The sequence below is a fragment of the Crotalus tigris genome, unplaced genomic scaffold, assembly GCF_016545835.1.
Source record: "Crotalus tigris isolate CLP2741 ecotype Arizona unplaced genomic scaffold, ASM1654583v1 scf7180000021160.8983255:1529534, whole genome shotgun sequence".
Classification (NCBI taxonomy): domain Eukaryota; kingdom Metazoa; phylum Chordata; class Lepidosauria; order Squamata; family Viperidae; genus Crotalus; species Crotalus tigris.
This window is the reverse complement of record NW_024098373.1, coordinates 1,217,492-1,245,296: the sequence shown is the minus strand read 5'-3', so window position 1 is coordinate 1,245,296 and position 27,805 is coordinate 1,217,492. Positions and strand designations below refer to the sequence as shown.

Genomic DNA, 27,805 nt, shown 5'->3' with positions numbered 1-27,805 from the left:
CAACCGTGTTACCAACCAACAGCTGCAGTGATTCACTTAACAACTGTGGCAAGATAGGTCATAAAATGAGGCCAAATTTATTTACTGTCTCACTTAGCCAGGGAAATTTTGGGATCAGCTGTGGTTCGAAGTCGAAAGCTACCTGTACGGTAGCCAATTTTAAAATAGCCACGGTGCCTTCTAAATATCAACCTGAGTAAAATAAGTAAGTAAATCTATTTCTAGGAAGTGCTTGGATGAACTTCTGAAATGAGCAAAGCAAGAATCTGTTCTTTTTTCAAAGATGGAGTCTTTTTGAATCTTAATTCCACTGGGCTTTGGAGGGGAGAGAAAAATTCTATCTCGTATTTTCAGTTGGAGAAGAGAATCGTACCACCCCAATAGACAAACGCACACCCCAAAAGAAAAGGGAAGTTATTACACAAAAAGCTAAGGCAAATTTATTTACGTTGTCGTAAAAAAAAATGGGAGAAGGAAAAAAAAACGAGGAGAAAGTAAAGTTTCAAATACTCCCTTCAGAAGAATATCTACCAGTCCTTTACTCCATCCCGAATCACATCTGATTTTCTGGCTTTGCAGAGGCTGTGTAAATCACTCCAAGGGCTTCGAAAGGATCATAATTATTAGCCTCTCCCGGTTCTTAAACCGGGCAAACACAGACTTGGAAAAAGTGGCTATATTTACAGAAGTCTTTGCTGCTCAGCTGATTGTTCTTCTGGCTGGTGAGTCCATAAATTCTCAATTCATGTCTGTCACACTTGGTGGAGGAGAGAGAGAGAGAGAGAGAGAGAGAACGGGAGGGACAGAATTGTGTCTTAAGATTGTGCATCTTTGTGGTTCCTCCAGGAATCCAAATCCTCAGAAATGTGATGGCAACGGACAGGCAGCAGAAGCTGGACCAGATCCCTCTGAAAGAGGACTTGGGAACAGGAAGGTCCAGGGTCCCCACCTGACAATTCTCCACCACCTCAGTGTGCTTTGTGTTTCCCCTTTTTGTGTTTTTTGTCCTTCTTTTTGCTGGCGCATCTGGAGCAGAACCACTGTATCTCTTCTGGGGGAGCAGCTGTGATGCCGACGCAAGGCCTGCAAAGGAAAGGGACAAGGAGTGAAGACAGCAGAGAAGGAGAACCATTTTCTACAAATTGAACAGGATTAAATAACTACAGGTAGTCCTTGACTTACGGCCTCAGCTAGGCCCCAAATTTCTGTGGCTAAGCGAAACCGTCGTTAAGTGAGGTTTGCCCCATTTTATGACTTTTCTTGCCTGGGGGGGGGGGGTAAATGACTCACCACAGGGGTTAAGTTAGTCACAGATGGTTGTTAATTTGAATCTGGCTTCCTCACTGACTTGGCTTGTCGGAAGGTTGCAAAAGGGGATCACGTGACCCCGGGATACTGCAACCGTCGTAAGTACATGCCAGTTGCCAAGCGTCGGAATTTTGATCACGTGACCATGAGGAGGCTGAGATGGTTGTACAGTAAGTGTGGAAAAAAAAACAGTCCTCAAGTGACTTTTTTTCAGTGCCGTCGTAACTTTGAATAGTCACTAAGCGAATCAGTTAAGTCACTGTAATTTGATTTAAAGCAGTGGTTCTCAACCTTTTTAATGCCGCGACCCCCAACCGGTCATAAGACGAGGACTACTCAACCGGTCGTAAGTCGAGGACTACTCAACTGGTGCAGCACCGCTTGCAGAATGGGACTTTTGGCGGGCTCAGCAGGGCAGAGACAGCCTGGACAATTCCTATTGGCTTTTGAAAGCCAATAGAATTAGACTCTATTCAAGAGAGTCTATTCTATTGGCTTTCACAAGCCAATAGAATAAAAGGGAGTAGCACAGCTAAGGAAAAGGGGGAAAAAATGGTGGACTGCGTTGTTTGGCGACCCCCGTGAAATGGTCGTTCGACCCCAAATGGGGTCCCGACCCACAGGTTGAGAACCACTGATTTAAAGGCAAGGGAGCGACAGTTCACCATCCTGTGATGGTGGTTTGATAGAACGTGGGTTTTTTAAAAAAAAGCAATACGTTTTGTTTGAGGATGGCTTTACTTTCACACACACACACACACACACACACACACACACACACACACACACACACGAAATTGTATGGGGCATCGCCTACATGGAAGAGATTCCACAATTTTAATTTAAATGGCGTCAGCGCTGATCTCGTGTTTTTCCCCACCTCAAAATCTCCTGTAGATAATGAATAAAATGAAGCACCGGTGAATTTACACAAGGGTTATTTCCTGTAGTTTCTCATGAAACGTGTCCTTAGATACTTAGAATAGCTGTGTATCTCTGAGTATTAGCGTTATGCGTTTTCTCTGAATTGTACTTCCTGATATATATATTTTTTTCACAGCGTGCATAAACTGGAATGCATCTGTACATAAATAATTTTCTTTCTGAGTTTTTTTTTCTTTTTTTGGTAGCGCTTCCTTTACTGTTTTTAATCATTTTAGGGCCCTGTTTTTTTTTGGTTGTATTTCCCCATCCTTTAAACAGATATGAACACGCAAGCCAGAGCTTTTATTTATTTAGCTGAGAAATATAGGAAATTAAAGGGTTGAAGGAAAAAAGTTTAAACTTTTTTTTTTTTTTTTTTTAATAGCCACTGAGATCAGTTGTCTGTTTAAATGTGTAGAACGATTACTCAGTTCGCTGAATAAACCCTTTCAGTTGTAGAACGGGTCTGTTTTTCAGTTCCGAAAAAAATACTCTTAGGATTATTTAAGTAATGAAAATTCAGGGAACGCTATATTCACACCAGTGCTTTGCAAGAAGGAATTCAATACCGCAAAGAGTACGAACAGGCCAAATGTACCACTTGGCTGCTAGCAAAGCCTGTTTGCCCAAGATAGGGGTCTATAAAATCATTTAAAATGAGGGCTTGTGTTAGGCCTGGGGATGGAATGCCCCCAAAACAGGAAAGGCTGGGGAAAAAATAAACCAGATTTAACGATTTTACATTTACTTGTGGTAGGAGAAGGAGGTGGCAGAAGCTGGAGGCGGAGTTAAAAGAGTTCAAAATTTCTAGGTAGCCACAAGCAGACTAAAGTCCAACTCTCCTTGAATTCTGCTGGTCTTTATCTAACTCCAAGCAAGTGCTAACAGTTAGTTGAGAAGATTCTTATACTTAAGGGTTTTTTTTAAGCAATAAATCACTTTAATTGGACCTTCATATGTGGACTTGATCTTTCGTGCCTGGTACTATTAAATATAGTATCTATATCCACCCACCCACCCGTCCACCCATCCATCATGCCAGCCAGCCAGCCTTTATTCTTTTTACAAATAATTCAAGGGGGCAAACATATCCAACTCAGCTTCTTCCTTCTGTTTTCCTCACAACCGCAACCCTGTGAGGTGAGTTGGGCTGAGAGAAAGGTACTGACCTCAAGTCACCCAGCTGGCTTTCATGCCCAAGGCAGAACTAGAACTCACTGTCTCCTGGTAATTGGCCCAAAGTCACCCAATTGGCTTCCTTGCCTAAGGTGGGACTGGAACTCACTGCCTCCTGGTGATGGGTCCAGAGTCACATGACCAGCTTTCATGCCTAAGGTGGGACTAGAACTCATGGTCTCCTAGTTTCCAGCCTGGTGCCTTAAGACACTAGACCAGTGGTTCTCAACCTTTTTAATGCCGCGACCCCCAACCAGTCGTAAGTCGAGGACTACTCAACCGATCGTAAGTCGAGGACTACTTAACTGGTGCAGCACCGTTTGCAGAATGGGACTTTTGGTGGGCTCAGCAGGGCAGAGACAGCCTGGACAATTCCTATTGGCTTTTGAAAGCCAATAGAATTAGACTCTATTCACGAGAGTCTATTCTATTGGCTTTCAAAAGCCAATAGAATAAAAGGGAGTAGCACAGCTAAGGAAAAGGGGGAAAAAATGGCGGACTGCGTTGTTTGGCGACCCCCGTGAAATGGTCGTTCGACCCCAAATGAGGTCCCGACCCACAGGTTGAGAACCACTGCACTAGACCAAGGGTAGGCAACCTTGGCTCTTTTATGACTGGTGGACTTCAACTCCCAGAATTCTTGAGACAGCATGGCTCAGCTTGGAAACCTCTCCCTTTCCCCTCAGCATGGCTGGCTCAGTAATTCTGGGAGTTGAAATCCACGAGTCATAAAAGAGCCAAGGTTGCCTACCCCTGCACCAGACCAAACCAATGTCCTCCTTTCTGCCACCTTGAAACACAGACTGATGGTAAGCACTGCCTGTAAAGTCTTGAGAAATGATTGCAGGTAGACCAAAAGATCCAATTTGGACAGTTTTTTGTGTTTTGGACATTTTAGCGTTGAGATCTTTGTCTGAATGCTCCCAGCTGATTACAATAGATCATAAACAATCATTTCCAAGGAGAACACTATATCGTGTGTAGGTCTGGGATTACAACTCCCAGAATTCCCACAACGGTTCCACCACATGACTTCGAAAGCTGAGCATGGCCTCCACCACTTACCAGTGATACCAGTCGTCGCAATCGTCACACCCAATCATTGGGCTACCGTCGTCCGGCTTTTCGCAACCGGGACAGATCCATATCTTGTTTCCCCACTCATCTCGTATCTGGAGGGAGAGAAAGAGAGGGAGAAGGTGAAGGTGAAGGCTCAAAGGGGCAGAAGAAGCCTCATTTCGTGTAACTTTCTACATGTTCCACAACAGCTGTCTAATATAGCATTTCTTAAACTTGACAGCTCTAAGCTGTATGGACTTCAAATCCCAGAACCCCCCAGCCCGAAGTTAAGAAAGACGTTAAGAAAGACTGATTTAATAGCTCAAGGATGGGAGGTGGGGGAGAAGCAGAAGAGATCCCACCGTATTATTTGAACAAACACGAGTGTGCGAACTGGCATGCAGCCTTCTGTAACAACAATATCAAGGGTAGTCTATTAGATTGATAAGGAAGCTAGATCAGAGAAACTCAAGGCAAGTTACAACTGAAAAACTCAATCAAAACAATGATATACATAAAATAAACAACTTCCTGCTTTGGAGAAGTACAGAAAAAAAACACAATGTCAACCATTCTTATTCATGACTTTGCAGCCCATAGTTTGTTGAAAAGGCCAGTTTGTCAATGAAGATTAATCTTGATGAAGATTCTCTCAGTTATCCAGGTACAGTTGCCTGAAGGTTGAATAATTGCAACTGGACTCCATTTCAACGATTCAACCTTCAGACAACTTCAGACCACGTTCAGACAACTTGCTAATGCTTTTCGAAAGCAGAAGAACCAAACAGACCTGGGGGGGGGGGGAATAGTATTTCAGGAGTATAACAGGGATCGTTATTTCTTTTTTTTAAAAAAAAAAAAACACCTCACACGTGTCTGAAAAAAAGTCTCTATACTGCATTGGTAAAATATACAAATTCTGCAAATGCGAAAAGTCTAAACCTTCTATAAGCAACCTTTATGTTATGCAGAAAAACCAACATTTGGCCCAGATCTAACCCTGATGACGAGAAGCATCTGAAAACTTAACGAATAGCTTCTAGGTGTTGGCATGTAAGGTTAAATCAGAAGCAAAAACTTGAAGGCTAGAACTAAGGAGAAATTTCCTGACAGCGAGAACAATTAACCAGTGAAAGGGCTTGCATCCAGAAGTTGTGGGTGCTCCAACACTGGAGGTTTTTAAGAAGAGACTGGGCAACTATTTGTCTGAAATGGTATAGGGCAGGGGTAGGCAACCCAAAACACTTAAAGAGCCACTTGGACCCGTTTCCCACCAAAAACAAAACACTGGGAGCCGCAAAACCCTTTTGATATTTAAAATGAAGATAACACTGCATATATCCTTTTTTATCTTTATTATAGGTGTGTGTGTGTATGTATGTGTGTGTGTGTATATATGTATATGTATATGTATATATGTATGTGTATACACACACACACACACACGTAAAAAAAGGATATATGCAGTGTTATCTTCATTTTAGATGTCAAAAGGGTCTCTCTCTCTCTCTGTCTCTCTGTCCCTCCCTCTCTATCTGCCCTTGGTCTGCCACTCCTCTTCCCCCGCTCTCTTTCTTTCTCTCTCTCTCTCTTTCCTCTCTCTCTCCCTCCCTCTCTCTCTCTTTCTCTCTCTCTCTTTCTCCCCCCCCCTCCTATCTGCTGCTCACCTGGCAAGCTTCAAGCTGTTGTCCAATAAGCAACCTCTCTCTTTTATGACTCATGGACTTCAACTCCCAGAATTCCTGAGTCAGCCTAGCTGGGCTAGCTAGCTCTCTCCTGCCCTTCCTGCTTCCTGCTTCCTGCAGAGATGCAGCAAAGGGAGGAGTTCCGCCCAGTAAGCTTTTCAGCTCCTCGGAGAACAATGTGAGTGCACTCTCTTTTACACATACACACACACACACAGAGAGAGAGAAGCAGGGAAGCACAATTGCCTCTCTCTGTCTCTGTCTCTCTCTGCAAAGGCAGAGGAGGCTGGGAGCCACAGGGGAAGGCTCAAAGAGCCGCATGCGGCTCCGGAGCCGCAGGTTGCCGACCTGTGGTATAGGGTTTCCTGCTTGAGCAGGGGGTTGGACTACAAGACCTCCAGGGTCCCTTCCAACTCTGTTATTCTGTTAAGTTGGCTTGTTCTGAGAGCTCAATTCCAGAACAAGCCAAACTGAGCCTGGGATGGAAGGATGTTGGTTATGCCAGCTGTGTTCTACACACCTGACAGAGAAGTTCACGACACAAAGGCCAAGTTGGTTTGCTGAAGGGATAAATCCCAATCATTGGGTTCAGTTGCCAAGGGGCCACCTCAGCCTTCCTCAACCTGGCACCCTCCATTTGACTTGGTCTGTAAGTTCTTGTGCCCTCCACCCACCGAGCTAAGCATCTTGCCAGCCGTGGATAATGGGACTTGTAATCTGAATCAGAACTGAAGAAGCTTCTTGGATAAGAATCGAAATGTTTTCAAAGAACCCCCCCCCCCAAGAAAGTCTAGTTGCCTTTTGGAAAAACACCTCTGGGACAACCGTGCCCTGCATGATTGAGAATCTGCATAGACTTGCAATCTGATGGCTTGGAAGATGCCAGTGCTAGCTTGGTGAAAGCAAGATTTCCCAACGGGGGAGCCAAAACTGGTTCCGGCCCTACCATGCTCCTTCCACTCATTCTGCGCTGCCTTGGCTGCCTCCCTCTGTCCCTCCTCCCTGCCTTGCTGAAGACCGTCTTGGCAATGTGCGTCTATAAAGTGCATGCATTTATTTAGGTTGCTGGGTTAGTACTTATTAGCCAAAGTCATCCAACTCAGCTCACTGATAAGATCAAGAGTATAAAAAATAGTTACTGAGTAACTTTCCATTCCTTTGACATTTGTCACACCACGACATTTACGGAAGGGTAAGTGGGGGGGGGAGAAGAGAGATGGAGAGAAAGAGGTGGAAGGAGAGACAGAGAAAGAAAGAGACGGAGGGAGAGAGATAGACAGAAAGAGACAGTGACAGAGACAGAGAGAAAGAAAGGGAGAGAGATACAGAGACGGAGAGAGAGGGAGAGAGACAGATAGAGAAAGGGAGAGACAGGGAGAAAGATGGGGGGAGAGAGAGAGAGGGAGAGAAAGAAAGGCAAAGAAAGGGAAAGAAAGAAAGAGGGAGGGGGAGAGAGAAAGAATTAGAAAGTTTATAGCACTTCACAGCAGGCTGCTTGAGGCTGGCTCTTCTATTCATTATGGGGCACATTCAGGATATAATACATGCTGCTAATTAAGTTAATTGCAGCAATCCTGTTTTGGACAAAATGCACACTGGAATTCTGGCTTCTGTTAGAACTTATGATTTTAGAAAGGTCTCTCTCCTTTGTCAACATATGAGAAACTTTCCAACTTTTAGGCCGTTTGATTTTAATTGTCTTAAATCCAAATAAATCTGAGCCTCAATGTATGGGATTCCATCTACATTTATGGGGCACATTTATAACATATATTATTGAACAATTACTAGTCTAAGGAATGGAATCTCGATAAAACACGATGAGTGTCAGCCTATTTTCAACTGACAGATGAAATGAATGTGAAAAGTTATACTCTAAATGTAAAGATATAGCCAGCTATGAATATATAAATAGTCTGTCTTTCACCTGTGTAAGTTTTTTCTGTTTTGTGACTGCTTCTTTCCTACGCTGAAGGAAACAAAATGAGCAAAAGCTGCAAAGAGTTACAGCAGCCTAAGAAAGCAAAGTGAGACTTGAGCAGCATGTAAATTTAACAAATATTTATTTAATTCAATGCCGCCCATCTCACCATCGAGGGATTGTAGAAAAATAAAAAAGCAGGAAGACTGACTATATGCTTAAATTTCCCTATTACACCCAGGATTCTGCCATTAATAAGCTAAGAAAGCTCTCGATTAAAGTGATATAATTGCCTGGTAAATTAGGTGATGTATGATGTTAAACCACTGTTTGCTTAAAATGGTTCGCTGAATAAATCTTAATTGGAATGGGTTTGACAATACGGTGAATCGTGAGCGTGGGTTTACAAATCACCCTTCACACAAGCTTACATGCCAGCAAGGAAATGACCGTTTCTTAGTGCAATCTCTGAACTCAACCGTTGATAAGACCTTGAGCTTTTTAGCCCAGGTCTGCCTCTGAACCCAGAAAGTTCAAGCAACGGTTCTGACATACCTAAGCCAACATGTCACAGGCTTCTGACTGACTGACCGAAAGCTGGAATTGCATAATGCATAATGGTAGGTGAAAGAATTCTGTTTAATGACAACTGCTGGGATTTAGCCTGGATGGAATTACTATGGAAAACCATCTGTCTGAGGTAAAATATTTGCCGTTTCTGGATTCCCTCCAGAAATGACGGCAGATTTGCAAACAGGAAAGCTTTGTTTGAGAAGTATAAAACGGAGGGCTCTACATGACGCCGATCTAGAATCGGCAGACAAGAGTTTAACGTGCCAGGAAAGTTATTTTTGGTGCTCTTCTACAGAAGAGGTGAACAATAACTGACCTACTGAGGTGATTTTTTTTTCTCTCTCAGTGGGCGAATGGCTGCAAAAGCCGATGGAGTTAGCAGGAATGGCGAAATTGGCTGCTTTGATTTAAAAAAAAAGAAAAAAATGAGTTTTGTTTCTCCTCGGAAACCACTTTTGGACTTTCTGCTCGAGGTGGACAAATATATATTACAATCTAACACGGCAAAAGACCCGATTACACCAAGACCTGCATACATGTACTCGTGAAACTCTACGAAAACATTTTTCATTTCTCTTTGTATTTCTGTATTTTGATGAACTCATAAAATATTGCACGGAAAAAAAGAAAGAAACAGAGCAGATTGATATAAATAAAAAGAAAGATCAGTTTTCAGGTAGTCCTCGACTTACAGCAATTCATTGAATGATGGTCCAAAGTTACAACGGCACTGAAGAAGACTTACGACCATTTGTCACACTGATGACCCTTGCAGCATCCCCATGCTCAGGTGATCAAAATTCAGAGGCTTGGCAACTGGCATGTACTTATGACGGTTGCAGTGTCCCGGGGTCACGTGATCCCCTTTTGCGACCTTCTGACAAGCCAAGTCCGTGGGGAAGCCAGATTCGCTTAACGACCGTGCTATTAACTAAACAGCTGCAGTGATTCACTTAAGAACAGCAGCCAGAGCGGTCTTCAAATGGGGCAAAACTCACTTAACAACTGTCTCGCTTAGCAACGGGAATGCTGGGCTCAATTGTTGTCGTAAGTTGAGGACTCCCTGTACTTTTTCGGTTGCCTTCATTGACATGATATCCTCCCAAGCTTTGGCAAGCTGCTACCTCTCCTGCAGAAGATAACCTTGGTGAGATGCATCAAACATCAGCAGCACAGGAACCGAAGAGCTGAGGTGGCGCAGCAGTTAGGGTGCAGTACTGCAGGCCACTTTAGCTGACTGTGTTCAGCAGGTCAGCGGTTCAAATCTCACCGGCTCAAGGTTGACTCAGCCTTCCATCCTTCCGGGGTAGGTAAAATGAGGACCCAGATTGTTGGGGGCAATGTAAATATATATATATATATATATATATATACACACATTGCTTACTGGTGTACACCGCTTAGAGAGTGCTTGCACTTAAAGCGGTATATAAATCCCATAAATAAACCTGGCTTGCCGTGTTTGTACTTATGGCCAAACTTAACTGCAGCTCAGCTAACTAACCAGAACAAGGGTATAAGGGAGCCCTCCCCCCCCCCCGCTTCCGAGCTGTGAATGATGGGAGCTGCAGATTGCTTCCTCCTGAGGACCTTGCATTGTGGAAGGCACCATTTGTGTATTTCAGTGAAGTTCTATCTGATCAAGATGAAGGCTGATTACTTTTGAATTGTAGTTGAATGCTGACCTCGAACGTCCTGTTTGGCTAAAAGTCAGCCCCCCCTGTGGTTAGTTACTCATTTCTGGAAAAAAATGAGGAGGTAACTTCTCTCTCTCTCTCTCTTTCTTTCTCTCTCTCTCTCTCTTTCTCTCTCTCTCTCTCTGTCTCTCTTTCTCTCTCTCTCTGTCTCTCTTTCTTTCTCTCTCTCTCTGTCTGTCTTTCTTTCTCTCTCTGTCTCTCTTTCTTTCTCTCTCTCTCTGTCTCTCTTTCTTTCTCTCTCTCTCTGTCTCTCTTTCTTTCTCTCTCTCTCTTTCTTTCTCTCTCTCTCTGTCTCTTTCTTTCTCTCTCTGTCTCTCTCTCTCTCTCTGTCTGTCTCTCTCTCTCTGTCTCTTTCTTTCTCTCTGTCTCTCTCTCTCTTTTTCTCTCTCTCTGTCTTTCTTTCTCTCTCTCTCTCTCTCTCTGTCTCTCTTTCTTTCTCTCTCTCTCTGTCTCTCTCTCTTTCTTTCTCTCTCTCTGTCTCTCTTTCTCTCTCTCTCTCTCTCTCATACTCTTTTCCTATTTCCTGCCTATTGCACTTTTCTGCTACATATGATGTGCCAGGGAAGAGAACCTGCCCTCGTTGGAAGACCGTCTTTACATCTTGAGAGCTGAAACAAACCATGAACTCGGTTGTAGGTTTATGCATCTCTAGCTTTCTCTGGAGAGCCAATATGTGTTCGAGCCACAGCAAGTTAGTTGCACTCAGATCCTTGCTCAGACCTATGGGAAATCCATGTGCCAGAGGTGTACCTTCGAGAATTCACTGTTTGTGGACAGTGAGTATTCGGTGGGACTCCGAAACTCAGCACTACAAAGGTGCAGCCCAGCCCCCAGACCGGTGAAAAACAGCGTTCAGCCTACGTTCAGCTGCCCCGCCTTTCAGTCATTGGGTTAAGTGGTTGTGTGAACAGGACTTGTGAGTTAAGAGTGGGGTGGAGGGGGAAAAAAAAAACACCAATGGAAAAGAGTTGGCTTTTCAAGCTCTCCTATCTGTCTGCCTCGAGAAACAATGGATGGAAACAGTGGTAGGCTTTTAAGAAGAGATAGGACAGCCATTTTGTCTGAAATGGCATAGGGTATCCTGCTCGAGCAGTGGGTTGGACTAGAAGACCTCCAAGGTCCCTTCCAACTCTGTTATTCTGTTAGAAGAGCACGTTTGTAGCTCAGGGTTGAAATGAGGGGTCCTTGGTGCTCTCTGAGCTTGCTGGTTGGTTTTCTTGCAGACGTTTTGTTACCCAACTAGGTAACATCATCAGTGTTAGAAGGGGGTGAGGTTTGCTTCTTATTATATACTAGTAGCTGGCCCTCTCAGTATTGGTGGGAGTGTTCTTTGTGGTTTCTTCATTAGGCTGTTGCTTATTGTTAGTTTGTTTGTCTGCGTTTGTAGTTCCTTGATCGGGGTACTATTTGCCTGATTACTGATCTATCTATCTATCTATCTATCTATCTATCTATCTATCTATCTATCTATCTATCTATCTATCTATCTATCTATCTATCTATCTATCTATCCACACACATAGATATACATATCTATCTATGTGTGTGTGTGTTTGTGTGTGTATATGCATATATCAGCATGCATAATTCCCTAAACACAAGAAGCCAATTCCTAGCATAATTAAGAATATGCTTCTACCGTAAAGATTGTTTTTTGAAAGAGTCATAGTAAGAGGAGTTCTATGATTATTATCCTTTAACTTAAGTAACAATAGCAAGAAAATATCATATTCTTTCAACTATATTCCGTATTTTTTGTGATAAAGACATATGCCTTTTACAAAGCTTCTTTGTATCTCTTATATCGGTTCATCTTAAGATGTTTACACCGATATATATATTTGATAAGTCTCAGAGGCATCTAAATATGTATGCCTTGCTGATTTTTTAAGCTTTTAAAGGCCAGAGTAATAAGCCAGGGATCCAGGTATTTGCATCCCTTTCAAGATGGAGCAATTCTAATAATCAAATTTCATCATTCCAGCACTTGATATAGAATCTTATTCACTGGAATACATGTAACACAGTGGTTCTCAACCTGTGGGTCGGGACCCCATTTGGGGTCGAATGACCATTTCACGGGGGTCGCCAAGCAATGCAGTCCGCCATTTTTTCCCCCCTTTTCCTTAGCTGTGCTACTCCCTTTTATTCTATTGGCTTTTGAAAGCCAATAGAATAGACTCTCTTGAATAGAGTCCAATTCTATTGGCTTTCAAAAGCCAATAGGAATTGTCCAGGCTGTCTCTGCCCTGCTGAGCCCGCCAAAAGTCCCATTCTGCAAACGGTGCTGCACCAGTTGAGTAGTCCTCGACTTACGACCGGTTGAGTAGTCCTCGACTTACGACCGGTTGGGGGGGGTCACGGCATTAAAAAGGTTGAGAACCACTGATGTAACAGGAAGCACCACGGGTTAAAAATATTTGGATCCTGAAAATTACCTTGGGCATTACAAATCTGTCATGGTGAATGATGACTTTTTTTATTGGTGAACTATGAAAATAAGAGTCGAAATCTGATCGGTTCAAGTGCTTGGACGATGTGAGATTGTCTCATGTACCCTTTTTGGGAAATTTCTCAACAGACTGAACCTTTCTGTTTTACTCATAACTTACTAAAAAAAAAATCTTTCTGCCACTGTTTGTTGAGGTTATTTTTTTCTGATAAGATCACTTTATTCTCCACACACACACACACACACACACACACACACACACACACACACACACACACACACCGAGTTCAATGTAGTTCATATTGTAGGCAAAATGGCAGTGGCTCTTACTAATTAATTTAAGGGAATTAAATTAAAGCATATTAGCACTAAAAATAAAATTGGGTATCATATGTATCTTCTCCTTCATAAGCACCTCATCAGTGTGAGACAAAATGTTTTCACCTGAGGGAGCCCACAAATACTTAATTACAAAAGGGTAATTTATTAACATTTGTCAACTTCACACAGGTTATTCCGAGGCTGGAAATCCAACTTCTAATATCCAGGTTTTGTTACTTACCTTGGAACTCGAATGAGGGTATTGTATTTTGGTTGCCCATCGTAACCAATTCTTTTAAAACTGGTCCTGTATATACAAGTGTTTTAATGATGTATCAAAGTATGATTGTAAATGGAACCATTCCGACCAATATCTTTAATTTGAGCTCTGCAAACCCGTCTGGATCGGACTCCAGGCTGTGGGCAGAGTTTGCCTGCACTTAAGAGAGGTGTGATGGCTCAGCAGTTAAAGAAAGTGAGCTTGTCAGCTGGAAAGCTGCTAGCCGGGGTTTGAGACCCAAGCACCATGCAATAGGTGAGCTCCCGTTCCTAGCTCCAGCTCCTGCCCACCTAGAAGTTCAAAAGCATGACAATGTGAGTAGATAAATAGGTACCACTTTGGTGGGAAGGTAACAAGTGTTCTGTGTGCTTTGGGCGGCCACATGATCACAGAAAATGTCTTCGGACAATGGTGGCTCCCTTGGCTAAGAAACAAGAGTTGAGCACCATGTCCTAAAGCCGGACACACCCGGACAGGGAAACCTTTACCATTTATTGCACTGAAACGATTGTCTCCCCAGGGCTTCCCGTGCTGTTAAGGGTCTAATAAAAGCATTGAAGGAACCCCAGAAGGTGGGATGACGACATGTTCTCCATGAAACACATTAAGCCACCTACCACGTAATTACTGACGGTCTCTGTCACAACGCTTCGAACAGGGACTTTAGAGCTTCCCATGGCAGACGGTGCTGGGGAAGAAGGTGGAATCAGAGCTGGAGCCATGGCAGCTGGGGGCACAGGAGGAACCGTCGAAGGAGGAGGAGGTGGAGGGGTGACGTGGACGGGAGCTGGTGCGGGAGATGGCGGCGGCGGGGGCGTTTTAGGTCGAACCAGGAGAGGTAACGGCTTAGGCTCCGTCGTGGACACCACTTTGCTGATGACACTGTGGGACAAAGAAAGAGTTGACATAGCATTAGACCAGTGATGGCGAACCTTTTAGAGACTGAGTGCCCCAAAACCGCCCCACCGCCCGGTCTGCCCCCGCCCACCCGCAGGGCCACTCGCTGCCACTATGGCCCGCTGCAGCAGATCGCCCAGGTGGCCCTGCAGCACCATGGTGGCCACGCCCCCCACCCGCACCCTGCAGCATCATCTGTGCGCGACAGGGCGAAATCTTGCCCCTGCTGCCTGGCTGCCATGTGCTTGGCTGCGCTGCTCTGCGTGGGCCACGTCCAGGGTCGACTGTCCTCCAGGGGGGCTGCTGGTGAGGAAGGGGCCACGGGGGAGATGGGGCTGGGGCGATGGCACGTGTGCCCACAGAGAGGACTCCGAGTGCCACCTCTGGCACGTGTGCCATAGGTTCGCCACCACTGCATTAGACGATTCATTCAATTAACCAAAAAGATGCCCAGTTAAGTGGAGCAAAAGACGTAATTCTGTTTGCAAAGGACAAAAGTAGCATCAATGGTTTGTCCCAGCGTCAGAAAGAATTATGGAAGAGAAACAAAAACGACATCAAAATTCTAATATAGGCAGTCCTTGACTTTCGACCACAACCGAGCCCAAAATGTCTGTTGCTCAGTGAGCCGGATTCACTTAGCAACCCTGTCACTAACTGGACAACCGCAGTGATTCATTTAACAGCCGTGGCAAGGAAAATCGTAAAACGGGGCAAAATTCTCATTAACGACTGCCCTGGGATTGTACAGGCGGTGCTTTCGATAATTTCCCAGGTTAAGTTTTTCTAAGTTTCATATGAACAAAGGCTGGGAAGAATGGTCAACAGAATCATTATGCTCTAGTCTAGCGGTTCTCAACCTGTGGGCCGCGACCATTTCAGGGGGTCGCCAAACAACGCAGTCCGCCATTTTCCCCCCTTTTCCTTAGCTGTGCTACTCCCTTTTATTCTATTGGCTTTTGAAAGCCAATAGAAACTCTCTTGAATAGAGTCTAATTCTATTGGCTTTCAAAAGCCAATAGGAATTGTCCAGGCTGTCTCTGCCCTGCTGAGCCCGCCAAAAGTCCCATTCTGCAAACGGTGCTGCAAGTTGTCTGCAGCGAAGGTGAGCTGTCTGGAAGTTTCCACCCCTCCCTGCTGAGCAACTACTAAAAATGTAAGGAAAAGAGGACCAGGGGTGGGAGGCCGGTGGGCACAGGGAGGGTTGCTGGCGTGCGTGGGGCCCGGCGGGTGCCTTACCTCCCTTGGGCTGGGCCAGCTGGTGGCCCAGCCAGTGGTCACCCTGCGCCATCGCTGCCCCTTGCCAGCTACGCCTTGGCCGGCGCAGGGGGCGGCACCACGCATGCGCAGCACTCCAGGGCAGGGAAAGTTCTCGACTTACGACCAGTTGGGTAGTCCTTGACTTACGACTGGCTGGGTAGTCCTCGACTTACGACCGGTTGAGTAGTCCCCGACTTATGACAGGTTGGGGGGTCGCGGCATTAAAAAGTTTGAGAACCACTGCTCTAGTCTATTTTTTTTTTCAATTGGATATTCTGGATCCTGGATATGCAAACTCTGTTCTCCGAGGCTTACTGTTTAGCTCGGAGAGCAACCACTGCCAAAAATCTAAAACCTGAGCCACCAGTATTTGCTATTATTTAAAAATGCAAACTCTGTGTTATTGTTTTACTCTGAGGATGATGAAAGTAATAACCCTTAATTAGGATAAACAATATTATGTAGTAGATATATTATACGTGGCATGCAACTATTAATTGCTACCTTCTTTATAATATAAAGCAGAGCTGCGTTGTAATATATAAACAGGGCAGAGCACCTGGCTACCAGCAGGGAATCTATTAAGAGTGGAACAAGCAGATCCCAACAGTTAGGTCCAATGTGTGCAAAAGAAATCAGCTAATTTGGCAAGGGGAAAAGGAAAAGGGGAAAAAAAAAAGGACTTTTGAGGGTTGTAGAACCAACATTTTTGGAGAACAGAAGAATGCTTTGGAAAAACCAAAGGTAAAGGGTTATACAGGTAATCCTCGATTTAGCCCAAAATTTCTGTCGCTAAGCCAGACAGTTAAAAGTAAATTTTGTCCCATTTTACATCCTCAAAATCGTTACGTGAATCACTGCAGTTGTGAAGTTAGTAAAACAATTGTTAAGTGAACCCATTAATTGTGAACCAGTCGCCAAGCGTCTGAATTTTGATCACGGAGATGCTGCAATGGTCGTTAAGTATGAAAAAGAGCCGTAAGTCACTTTTTTTTCCAGTGCCGCTGTAACTTTGAATGTCACTAAACAAGGACTACATATACTTCCAGACTGCAAGTGAACTTTGTTTATAGGGGACGGTACCTTCAGCATATCAAAAAGGGAGAATCTTAAAGACGCTCCAACAGAGAAGACAAGAATGGAAGCTGGTTCACGGATTAGGAAACTTTTATTTTTCTGTGATTATCTAATTAGCATCTTGATTGAGTTTGCCTACATAGCACAACCTTAGCTTGGGAATGGAAAGAACTATTCAGGACCAACTTAAGAAAGACAGGAAGGTGTTCAGAGCCGTCGTTTCAGCAATTAGTCAGCGCTGCTCCTCAAGTGCAGATTCCCCAAAAGACAAAACAAGCAAGAAGAGATTGGAGAGCCATTGGTCTGAAATGGTGCAGGGTCTCCTGCCTGAGCAGGGGGTTGGACTAGATGACCTCCGAGGTCCCTTGTTATTCTGCAGTTATTCTGTTAAGCTTTTAAAAAGGGAGGAAACACTCAAAAAAAAAAAAAACCCTTCGGTAGGAGCAAGGACAATCTCCTGAAAAGCCAACATTTGTTCTCAGGGGGAATCGACAGAAAAATGCCTATTAAAAAAAAGTAATAAAAGACTTTCGCTAAAAGATGAGAAGGGAAACTTCAGCACCACAACTGGTTCCGGTTGGCAAGCCTGCCCCGACAGCCCCCCTATGATGGTTGTGCGCTTGTGCGATTAAAAGTGCAGCAAGCTTGAAGAATGGGCGATCAGGGCAAACACCACAACAAACCAAGTCTGAAGCACGGTGTTTTTTTTTTTGGGAAGCACATAAAATACAAAATACCTGGTACATGCTAAGTCATGATCAACCCATCATGAAATAAGTGTTCTTATTATACAGGATTTCAGATGGCTGAATGCTAGTAAGGGTAATTATGTTCTCAGCGCAATCCCTGAGTCCCAGAGCAAAAAAACGACAACAACAAAAACCCTAATGGTATACTTTGCTTCCGACCCATCAAATGTGAATCTTTCTATTGTCAGGCGCAAGGTCCAAGTCAACAAACTTTATTGTGTATTACCTATATCAGGGCTTTTCAATCTTTTCACCCATTGTACCACTTTTAGGATATGGCAACATCCGAGTGCCACCAGTCACCTAGCAAGGTGTCAAAAACTTGATGACCAAAAAAAAAAAACAAAAAGGAAAAAAATGATAAAGTACAGGTAATCCTCGACTTACAACAGTTTGCTTAGTGACTGTTTAAACTTACAATGGCACTGAAAAAAGTACTCCCCAGCCACAGCCCAGCAAGACACCTGCCTGCCCGCCTGGCGGCGCTTTTCCTCCTGTCCGAGGTTTTCATTGTGAGCATTTCTGTTGAGGATTGGCAGCGGGGGTGGGGTGTGTTTGGTTTTTATTCCCCCCCCCCCCGTCTGCTGGGTGGTTACAGCAGGTTTTGGTCACTTCACATGACCCTGGGACACTGTGACCGTCATAAATATGAATCAGTTGCCAAGCATCTGAATGTAGATCACAAGATCCTGGAGATGCTGCAACATTCCAGCTGATCGGCGCTTCTGGGCTCAGCAGAAGTGCCAGATCAGTGCTGCTTTCCAGCTGATAGCTGCTTTTTCAGGGCTCAGCAGAAGCACCAGGATCAGCACTGGCGCTGATCCTGCCGTTTCCACTGATCCCTGACAGTCCCGAAGCGCCGATCAGCTGGAAAGCAGCACTGATCCTGGCGCTTCCGCTGAGCTCTGACAGCCCTGCAGCTGCAGCCATCTCTCGCTCAGGCTTGTGCGGTGGTGCCACCAGTTCAGCTCATTCCCCTCCCCTGCTACCACTTTTCTAGGATGTTCGCGTACCATCTGCCAGGTGCCAATGTACCAGAGGTGGTACCCGTACCACTGGTTGAAAAGCCCTGCCCTATATGACACGAATCTCCCCAGAACAAAAACAGATAAGGTTCCATGGAGCTTGATAAGAATTATGCCTTTTGCGGCTGCACAAGGACTCAAGGCTAGTTCCCTGCTTGACCCCCCCCTCCTCCCTGGTTGGCCAGGAGTTTCTTAACACCTACTCTTTCAACGCACAAAGCAGGCAACAAACATCTTTACAAAACTGGACTTAAGGGAAGCTTATTACCGAGTGCGGATTAAGGAGGGGGAATGAATGGAAGATAGCTTTCAATTGCCCCCCCTGGGTGGTTTCCAATTCGAGGTGATGCTGTTGCAGTGATCCCCTTCTGTGACCTTATGACAAGCAAAGTCAATAGGGGGGAAGCCAGATTCACATTAACAAGCTTGTTAGTAACTTAACAGCTGCAGTGCTTCACTTAACAACTGTGGCAGGAAGAGTCACGAAGGAGGCAAACTGTTCTTCACAAAGGTTTCATTTAGCAGCAGAAATTTTGGGCTCAACTGTTACCATCAGCCGAGGACTACCTGTATTGTTTTCCATCTTTGTCCTGCTCCCGTTCTCTAATCTTAAGCATCCATCATCTCATCTCCTCACATCTCCATGAGAAGGAGTGACTGATAGGCTGTATTTGAAATGTTTATTTAGAACATGTGGCCTAGTTATCTCAGGTATCACATCCACAATCTAGCCACCACTCCCTTCAGCTAATCATGTTCTCCAGGAGTAGATGCAGAAACCGACCTGCCTTGCGCCACTGGGATGCGATGGGGTAATTTTCAAGAGGGGTGGTAGACCTTATCACCCCATCGGAAGGCAGGCGATGATAAGTGGCGATGCTCAGTAGATAAATCAAAGTCAAATCATTTTAATTATTTCTGTTTGTTTATACGCCGAATCCGGAGACCGCCCACCTCTCCCTTGCAGAGCGACCCTGTTTAATACTGAATGTTGCTCTAGTCTTTCCTTGTGTAGATGAACTTCAAGACTAATTTACAAACTTAGGTCAAAAAATAAACAAATTACGAGCCGCAGGGAGATAAAGTCATTGGGAAATTGCCACACTGAAGACTTTCACAACAAGACACAGCAAGATGACACCTGCCAAGCAGCCTTAGAGATACAGTCTTCTTCTCCTGAATATATACATACTCTATGGTGGATTAAAATAATGTCCTGTCCTATCTATAATAATAATAGTAAAGTTGGAAGGGACCTTGGAGGTCATCTAGTCCAACCCCCTGCTTAGGCAGTAAAGTTCCAATCAATCAGTCAATTTCAACTTCTCGCGGGAAAAAAAAAGATCTTGTAAAGTTGGAATTGATTGAGTGAACTTTTTAGTCCCACCCAGTCTTCCGTTACCACCGCAGCCATGCCCACCCAATGGGCCATACCCACCTAGTGGGCCACACCCACCCAATGGGCCCCACCCACTCGGCACCTGACGATGCATAAGTGGGTTTTGGGTTGCAGTTTGGGCACTCGGTCTCTAAAAGGTTCGCCATCACTGTTCTATACAATATATATACTATGTACATTCAATATCTAACCCACAATAGCCTTATGTATATTTCCAATTTTTGTTTCTATTGTCTATCCATGTATACCATTTTTCCCAAACCGCATAAAATTCCGAATCATCTTTTTCTTTTAATTCTAGAGTTGAGTTTATCCATTTCGGCACATTCATATATCTTCTGAATGATCAATCCTTCTGGTGGTATATTGCGTTCATTCCAGTATTGCGTGAATGCAATTCTTGCCGCAGTTAATATATGTAGAATCAAATATCTTATTTTCCTGTCAAAATTTCTTTTTAAGTATTCCCAGGAGAAATAGTACTTCATTCTAACCACTGTGCCACCATTGACAATCAGATTCACTTAACAACCATTTTACTAATTTAACAACTGTGGCAAGAAAAGTTGTAAAATGGAGCAAAGCGCATTTGACAACCGTCTTGTTTAGCAACAGAAAATTTGATCGTAAGCCTGTTATACCTTCATTCTAGAATAAGACAGCTTCCTAACTTCTACAAAAGGAGGGGATTCTTAAATCTGGTTTAGGATTTGCTATTTAATAAACCACCGTGCGAAGCCACCCAAAATAATTTGTCCAAAATGGTATAGGGTTTCCTGCCTGAGCAGGGGATTGGACTAGATGACCTCCAAGGTCCCTTCCAACTTTACTACTACTACTATTATTATTTTGGATCATTGCACAGTCAGTATTATTATTATTATTATTATTATTATTGCAAAACCATGCTATTGGATGTATGTCAGAGGCTTGGAACTGTCCAAAGGCCTTGTGGCTTTGCCTAGGAAAAGGCTAACACGATTTCAATATATCAAGTAGTAGAAATAAAACAATACTTTGGACTAAACCCAAGATTCAGATTCTCGCCCTTTAACTTTAAATCACGGTAATAGTGGTGGCCTCACATAATTAGGCTTTGGAAGGAAAGAAAGTGTCATTTGAGGTGGACTCTTGCCTTTTGCAGAAAATAAGACTGCATCTTTATTATGAGTTCTTGTTAGAACTGGCTTCAGAGGTAATTGGAACCCATGATCTGGAAACAAGCTGAGGGATGGTTACAGCTTGGTGCTAAATTTAGGTACATGTCTCCAGGCCAAAGTTCTCAGGTTCATCGTCTGGGTCTTGCAGAGAAGGCTGGGAAAAGTCTACATTTGACACCATGGAGAGTTGTTGTTGTTGTTGTTCTTCAGTTGCTAAGTTGTGTCTGATTCTTTGCAACCCCATGCACCACAGCACCCCAGGCCCCATTGTCCTGTGCTGTCTCCCAGAGTTTGCCCAGATTCAGGTTCATTGTGTGGATGACACAATCTAACCATCTCCTCCTCTGCTGTCCTCCTTCTCGTTTTGCCTTCCATCTTTCCCAATGTCGGGGTCTTCTCCAAAGAATCCCCTCTTCTCATTTGGTGGCCAAAGTATTTGAGCTTCAGCTTCAGTCTCCGTCCTTCCAAAGAACAGCCAGGGGTTGATTTTTTTTAGGATCAACTGATTGGATCTCCTTGCAATCCAAGGGACTCTCAAGAATCTTTTTGTCAGTCAATGGAGACGTCACTGGATCTACTGTAAGTAGGCTAACAACTTCGCGTAGGGCTAATCCGACTAGGAAATAAGCAAGTTTGAAACATGATTTTTGGATCCTGGCTTTTAAAAAATAATAAAACAAGGCAATAAAAACCAAGTAGTAATTAAATAAATAAAAACATATAAAATATACAAAATATAAAATAAAATAAAATAATAAAATAAATAAGCTAATAATAAAATAAATGAAATATAAAATAATAAAATAAAACACAAAATAAAATAATAAAATCAACTAATAAAAGCTTCTTGGATGAGAAGCGAAATATCTTCAAGCAAAAACAAAGAAAGTCCAATTCCCTTTTTGGAGAAAAAAAAAAAAAAAGCACCTTTGGGACCAGGTGGCTTACGACATTGAAAAAAAAACCCAGCCTATAATAAAAACCTATTAAAAAACTCACCCCTCAACCCTGTATCTGCAACAATATATTGAAATGTTCGCTAGGTGGCTTTTAACATGATAAAAGCGACAATGTAAAATGTTAAAAGCCTGAATGTTAAAAAATAAAATAAAAATAAGATAGATAGTTAAGGAAGGAACGCTATACTAAGGAAGAAGCCATTCTATAGGTAGTCCTCGACTTATGACCACAATGGAGCCCAAATTTTATGTGGCTAAGCGAGATAGTTGTTAAGTGAGTTTGCCCTCATTTTATGACTTTTCTTGCCACAATGCAATTGTTAAGTTAATAACCCAGTTGTTAAGTGAATCTTGCTGCCCTATGGACTTGGCTTGTCAGAAAGTTGCAAAAAGGCATCACATGACCTTGGGACACAGTAACGGTCATAAATATGAACCAATTGCCGAGCATTTGAATTTTGATGACGTGACCATGGGGGGGGGGAGGAAGTGGTGGGATTCAGCTGGTTTGCATCGGTTTGGCAGAACCGGTAACTAAATTTTGGTGAGTTCGGAGAACCGGCTGAATGTACACTGCTTCCAGAAGTCCAGTCTAGGCCTCGGAGGTCAGGAAGAGGCCTCCCAGACCTAGAAGGGCCCAACGGAAGTGCGTGGATGCCACTTCCGGAAGTCCATTCTAGGCCTTGGAGGAGGCCTCCCAGGCCTAGAACAGCCTACCGGAATCGTGTGGATGCCACTTCCGGAAGTCCATTCTAGGCCTCGGAGGCCTCCGAGGCCTAGAACAGCCTACCGGAAGTACGTGGATGCCACTTCCGGAAGTCCGTTCTAGGCATCGGAGGCCTCCCAGGCCTAGAACAGCCTACCGGAAGTACGTGGATGCCACTTCCGAAGTCCGTTCTAGGCCTCGGAGGCCCAGGCCTACATCCAATAAGAGAACTGGTTGTTCAAGTATTTCAATCTCACCACTGGGGGGAGGGTGCTGCAATGGTCATAAGTCCCCTTTTTCAGTGCTGTTGTGGTAACTTTGGAGAGTCACTAAATGAGACTGTTGTGAGTCGAGGACTACTGGTGTTTTAAAAAATAAGTCCCTCAGCAAAACTGAATGTCAGCATCCATAGCCGGTGTCAGAAAGAGATTCTTCTCTCTTTCAAAAAATATGCCTAAAATCAAGAGTGTTCTTTCCCAACACAGAATCAGGCCATTTTTTTCTTCCTTCACCAGCAGAAGTGAGCATGGGAATCCCTCAAAAACGACAATCTTTTTTTTTTTTAAATAAATGTTACCAGTCCCACGACCGATTCCGCTCAAAGCAGTAAGATCACAGATTAATTTCTCCACAGGTTGCTTTGCCTGGCAGTGGTTTTTTTCTTTTCTTTTTTTAAAAAAACTAGGATTATACCTTTCATTAAGAGATAAAAAATAAATTAAGGGTTCTTTTTTTTCCCCTCCCAACCAAAATTGCCACCCCATAAAGAAGAAGGGAGTCTGTGAGAAAACCCTCGGAGCCATGCTCGGGATGAATCCTGCAACCACATAAACTTAAAAAGGCACCATGCACCACTCCCTTTCCAAGAGACGTGAGAATGGGTAAAGCAGTGTTGCTCAACCTCAGAAACCTTTGAGGGGTGTGGACTTCAACTCCCAGAATTCCCCAGCCAGCTATGCTGGCTGGGGAATTCTGGGAATTAAAGTCCACCCAGCTTAAAAGTTGCTAAGGTTGAGAAACACTGCTCTAGTCTAGAATCTCTAGACCTTTTCCCAGGCATTTTGCAATGGCAATTCCCAGAATTTTGCAACCGGCTGTGAAACACGCAATTGGCAATGCCGGCTGGGGGATTCTGGGAGTTGAAGTCCAGCCAGCTTAAAGGTACTGAAGTTGAGAGCCTGGGTTCATTCTCCCTACGGATCTCAAAAATCCTTTGTATTCGTTGCTCACTTTCCTCCAAGAATCACACAACCTATAGCAGCGGTCCTCAACCTTGGCAACCTTCATTTAACAATAATAATAATACAGCAGAATAGATGAGAAAGAACTGGAGAAGATAACAAAATACAAAGACCTACAAATAGAGATAGAAAGACTGTGGCAAAAGCAAGCAAGGGTAGTACCAATAGTCATAGGCTCCTTGGGTGCAATCCCAAAACAACTGGAGCACCACTTGAACACCATTGGCATTGACAAATTCGCCATTAGTCAATTGCAAAAGGAGGCCTTACTAGGAACTGCTTCCATCCTGTGACAATATCTGTAATACCATCAAACATCCACATCTGCCTATCCCAGGTCCTGGGTAAGGACTCGATAGGTAGATAAAATGCCAAATCCAGTCTGAACATCTGGCTGACTGTGCGATGAATGATAATAATAATAATAATAATAATAATAATAATAAAGTTGGAAGGGACCTTGGAGGTCATCTAGCCCAACCCTCTGCTCAGGCAGGAAACCGTATACCATTTCAGACAAATGGCTGTCCAGTCTCTTCTTTAAAACTTCCAGTGTTGGAGCATTCACCACTTCTGGAGGCAAGTTGTTTCACTGGTTAATTGTTCTAACTGTCAGGAAGTTAGTTCTAGGTTGTTTCTCTCCTTGATTAGTTTCCATCCTGTGGCAAGCAAGATTGTAAAATGGGGCAAAATTCACTTAGCATCTGTCTCGCTTACCAATAGAAATTTGGGGCTCAATTGTGGCTGTAAGTAATTTGTCAAACTGCCACGTTCATACAAATGTTTCCAAAACGACCCACAACCAAAGAGCTTACAACGAATGGATGTGATGAAAACCTACGTGTAGACAAGGAACTCAGCGTGCCTGGCTGAGGAATTCTGGGAGTTGAAGTCCACAAGTCATAAAAAGGCCAAGTTGGAAGACCCCTGTCTTAAATCTAACGAACAAAATGGAGGTTGGCTGAGGAATTCTGGGAGTTGAAGTCCACAAGTCATAAAAGGGCCAAGTTGGAAGACCCCTGCTCTTTACGAACCACCCTTTGCACGTTGAGGGTAATTCTATGTTCACACATAAGCTTGGCACACTTTTCATACATGGGCCCTTTATTCAGCCTTATTCAGGAGAGGATCATGTGATCCTCATTTATTTCTATTTAACAATGGGAAAACTGGAGAAGTTGCCTAACGTTCCCCACCCTGTCTACAGTTGTAATTTTAACTAAGTGGCCTCTAGTTCTGCAATTAAAACACGATTCCTCATGGCACAGAAAATCCCAAGAGTGCTTCCCACCCCCCCAAGAAACTGAGCACAATACAACTTTTATTTTTTTAAAAAAATTGAATTGAATTTAAATTCGATTAAAAAAAAAAGTCACCTATTTTAGCTTTGGAAGTTTCTACTCCGTACAGCTCTCCCAAGCTCACCTTCCTAGAGTAGATAACGCCAAACATGTTCTGCCAGTCACCGTATTGCAGTGGAGTAGGTAAGTTACTTGGGTTGCGTTGGCTTGCAAGCCGCACAAGCTGCAACACGCTCGCCTCTGAGGTTGAGCACACCCCCAAGATGGGAACTAATTCCCTATCTTCTGGATGCAGCTCATTTGATTTCAATCTCCTCCTGGCTGGCGAAAGCAACTCACCTTATTAAAATGAAAAGAGAACGGGGCAAGGGAGAGGAAGGCACCTTGCAGACTTTTCTGGCCAAAAATAAATTAAATTAAATTAAATTAAATAGGGGAAAGTCGGGGAGGGGGGGGGAAGCTGCGAAGGCTGCCGGACATGACAACCAAGGAATAAGTCTGCAGCTCTGTTGGCAAGCAAGAACGAACGGTGTCCGTAGTCTTTGGCGTTTTGCAATCCAAAGAACGACTGTAGAATTTGCTAATGTTCCGGTGACTGTGTTTGGTGGTTAGAGCAAACAGCAACACCTGTTTGAGCGCTGCTTGTCAGGGCCTGCTGGTTGGTCTGGGGTGTCTGGGGAGCTGTCTCGCCCCAGCCCTAAAGAGAGATCAACCTAAAATTAAGGAGGGAACGTCTTGCCTCCAGAAGTTGTGGGATGCTCCCTGGCTGGAGGTTTTTAAGAAGAGACTGGATAGCCGTTTGTCTGGAATGGTGTAGGGCAGGCTTTAAGACTTGTGGACTTCAACTCCCAGAATTCCTCAGCCAGCAAAGCCAAATACTACGCACACCGTTCATTCTTTGCTGGCTGAGGAATTCTGGGTGTTCAAGTCCACGAGTCCACAAGTCTTAAAAGTTGCCAAGGTTGAGGACCCCTGCTGTAAGTTGTATGATTCTTGGAGTAAAGCAGTGGTTCTCAACCTGTGGGTTGGGACCCCATTTGGGGTCGAACGACCATTTCACGGGGGTCACCAAACATAGCAGTCCGCCATTTTTTTCCCCTTTTCCTTAGCGGTGCTACTCCCTTTTATTCTATTGGCTTTTGAAAGCCAATAGAATAGACTCTCTTGAATAGAGTCTAATTCTATTGGCTTTCAAAAGCCAATTGGAATTGTCCAGGCTGTCTCTGCCCTGCTGAGCCCGCCAAAAGTCCCATTCTGCAAACGGTGCTGCACCAGTTGAATAGTCCTCGACTTACGACCGGTTGAGTAGTCCTTGACTTACGATCGATTGGGGGGGTCGCAGCATTAAAAAGGTTGAGAACCACTGGAGTAAAGTGAGCAACGAATAAAAAGGATTTTTGAGCTCCGCAGGGGGAATTAGCCCAGGGTCTCAACTTTAGTACCTTTAAGCTGGCTGGACTTCAACTCCCAGAATCCCCCAGCCAGCATTGCCAACTGCGTGTTTCACAGCCGCTTGCAAAATTCTGGGAATTGCCTGGCTGAGGAATTCTGGGAGTTGAAGTCCACAAGTCATAAAAGGGCCGAGTCTGAAGACCCCTGTTCTAAGCACTAGGTAGAAAAAGAGGCTAGTTGTGCCTGGAGATCTCACACCCAATGCCATCTTCTTAGCATGGCGTAGGCCAGGGGTCCTCAACCTTGGCCACTTTAAGACTTGTGGACTTCAACTCCCAGAATTCCTGGCTGAGGAATTCTGGGAGTTGAAGTCCACAAAAAGTGGCCAAGGTTGAGGACCCCTGGAGTAGGGTCTCCTGCTTGAGCAGGGGTTGGACCAGAAGATCTCCTATGCTCTTTCTACAGTTAGTCCTCGACTCACGACAGTTCATTTAGTGACCGTTCAAAGTCACAACGGCCCTGAAAGAAAGTGACTTATGACCATTTTTCGCAGTTACGGCCTTTTGATCACGGGATCAAAATTCAGACGCTTGGCAACCGGTTCATAGTTATGACCGTTGCCCTTGTCCTACGATCACGGGATCCCCTTTTGAGACCTGGGGGAACACCAGATTTGCTGAATGACCGGGTTGCTAACTGATCAACTGCAGGGAGCCACGTAACAACTGAGCCAAGAAAGATTGTAAAATGGGAAGGGGGGGGGGAAACTCACTTAATGAATGTCTCACTTAAAAGCAGCAATGTTGGCTTCAATTGTGGTTGTACATCGAAGACTAGCTCTGCTAGTGCTGCCAGCCCCACTTTCTTCAGTGGAAGAGGCCAAATTTGGGTCCCCATCTGCCAAAGATGTCTAAGTGCTATTGCTAAATTGGAAGGGAGGGAGAGAGGGAAGAAGGAAAGGAAGGAAGGAAGGAAGGAAGGAAGCAAGGAAGGGATGGAAGGGAAGAAGGGAAGGAAGGGAAGGAAGGAAGAAAAGGAAGGAAAGGAAGGAAAGGAAAGGAAGGAAGGGAAGGGAAGGAAGGAAGGAAAGGAAAGAAGGAAGGGAAGGAAGGAAAAGAAGGAAAGCAGGAAGGGAAGGAAGAAAAGGAAGGAAGAAGCGAGCCACGTTGGCACAGTGGCTAGAATGCTGTACTTCAGGCTAACTCTGCCCACTGCCAGCAGTTCGATCCTGAGTAGCTCCAGG

At 44.2% G+C, this 27,805-nt stretch overlaps 1 protein-coding gene across 3 annotated transcripts in view; it reads right to left on the bottom strand.

Moving 5' to 3' along the window:
* Positions 1-417: 417 nt before the first annotated feature.
* TAF3 (TATA-box binding protein associated factor 3) overlaps positions 418-27,805 on the bottom strand; it is a 159,796-nt gene continuing 132,408 nt past the window's right edge. For all 3 annotated transcript variants that reach the window (XM_039369504.1, XM_039369505.1, XM_039369506.1), the window contains 3 exons: positions 14,014-14,278; positions 4,474-4,580; positions 418-1,083 (listed from right to left, as the gene is read on the bottom strand). In XM_039369504.1, the coding sequence (XP_039225438.1) occupies positions 969-1,083; positions 4,474-4,580; positions 14,014-14,278 (487 nt within the window). In that variant the 3' untranslated portion in view covers positions 418-968. The remainder of the gene's footprint in view (positions 1,084-4,473; positions 4,581-14,013; positions 14,279-27,805) is intronic.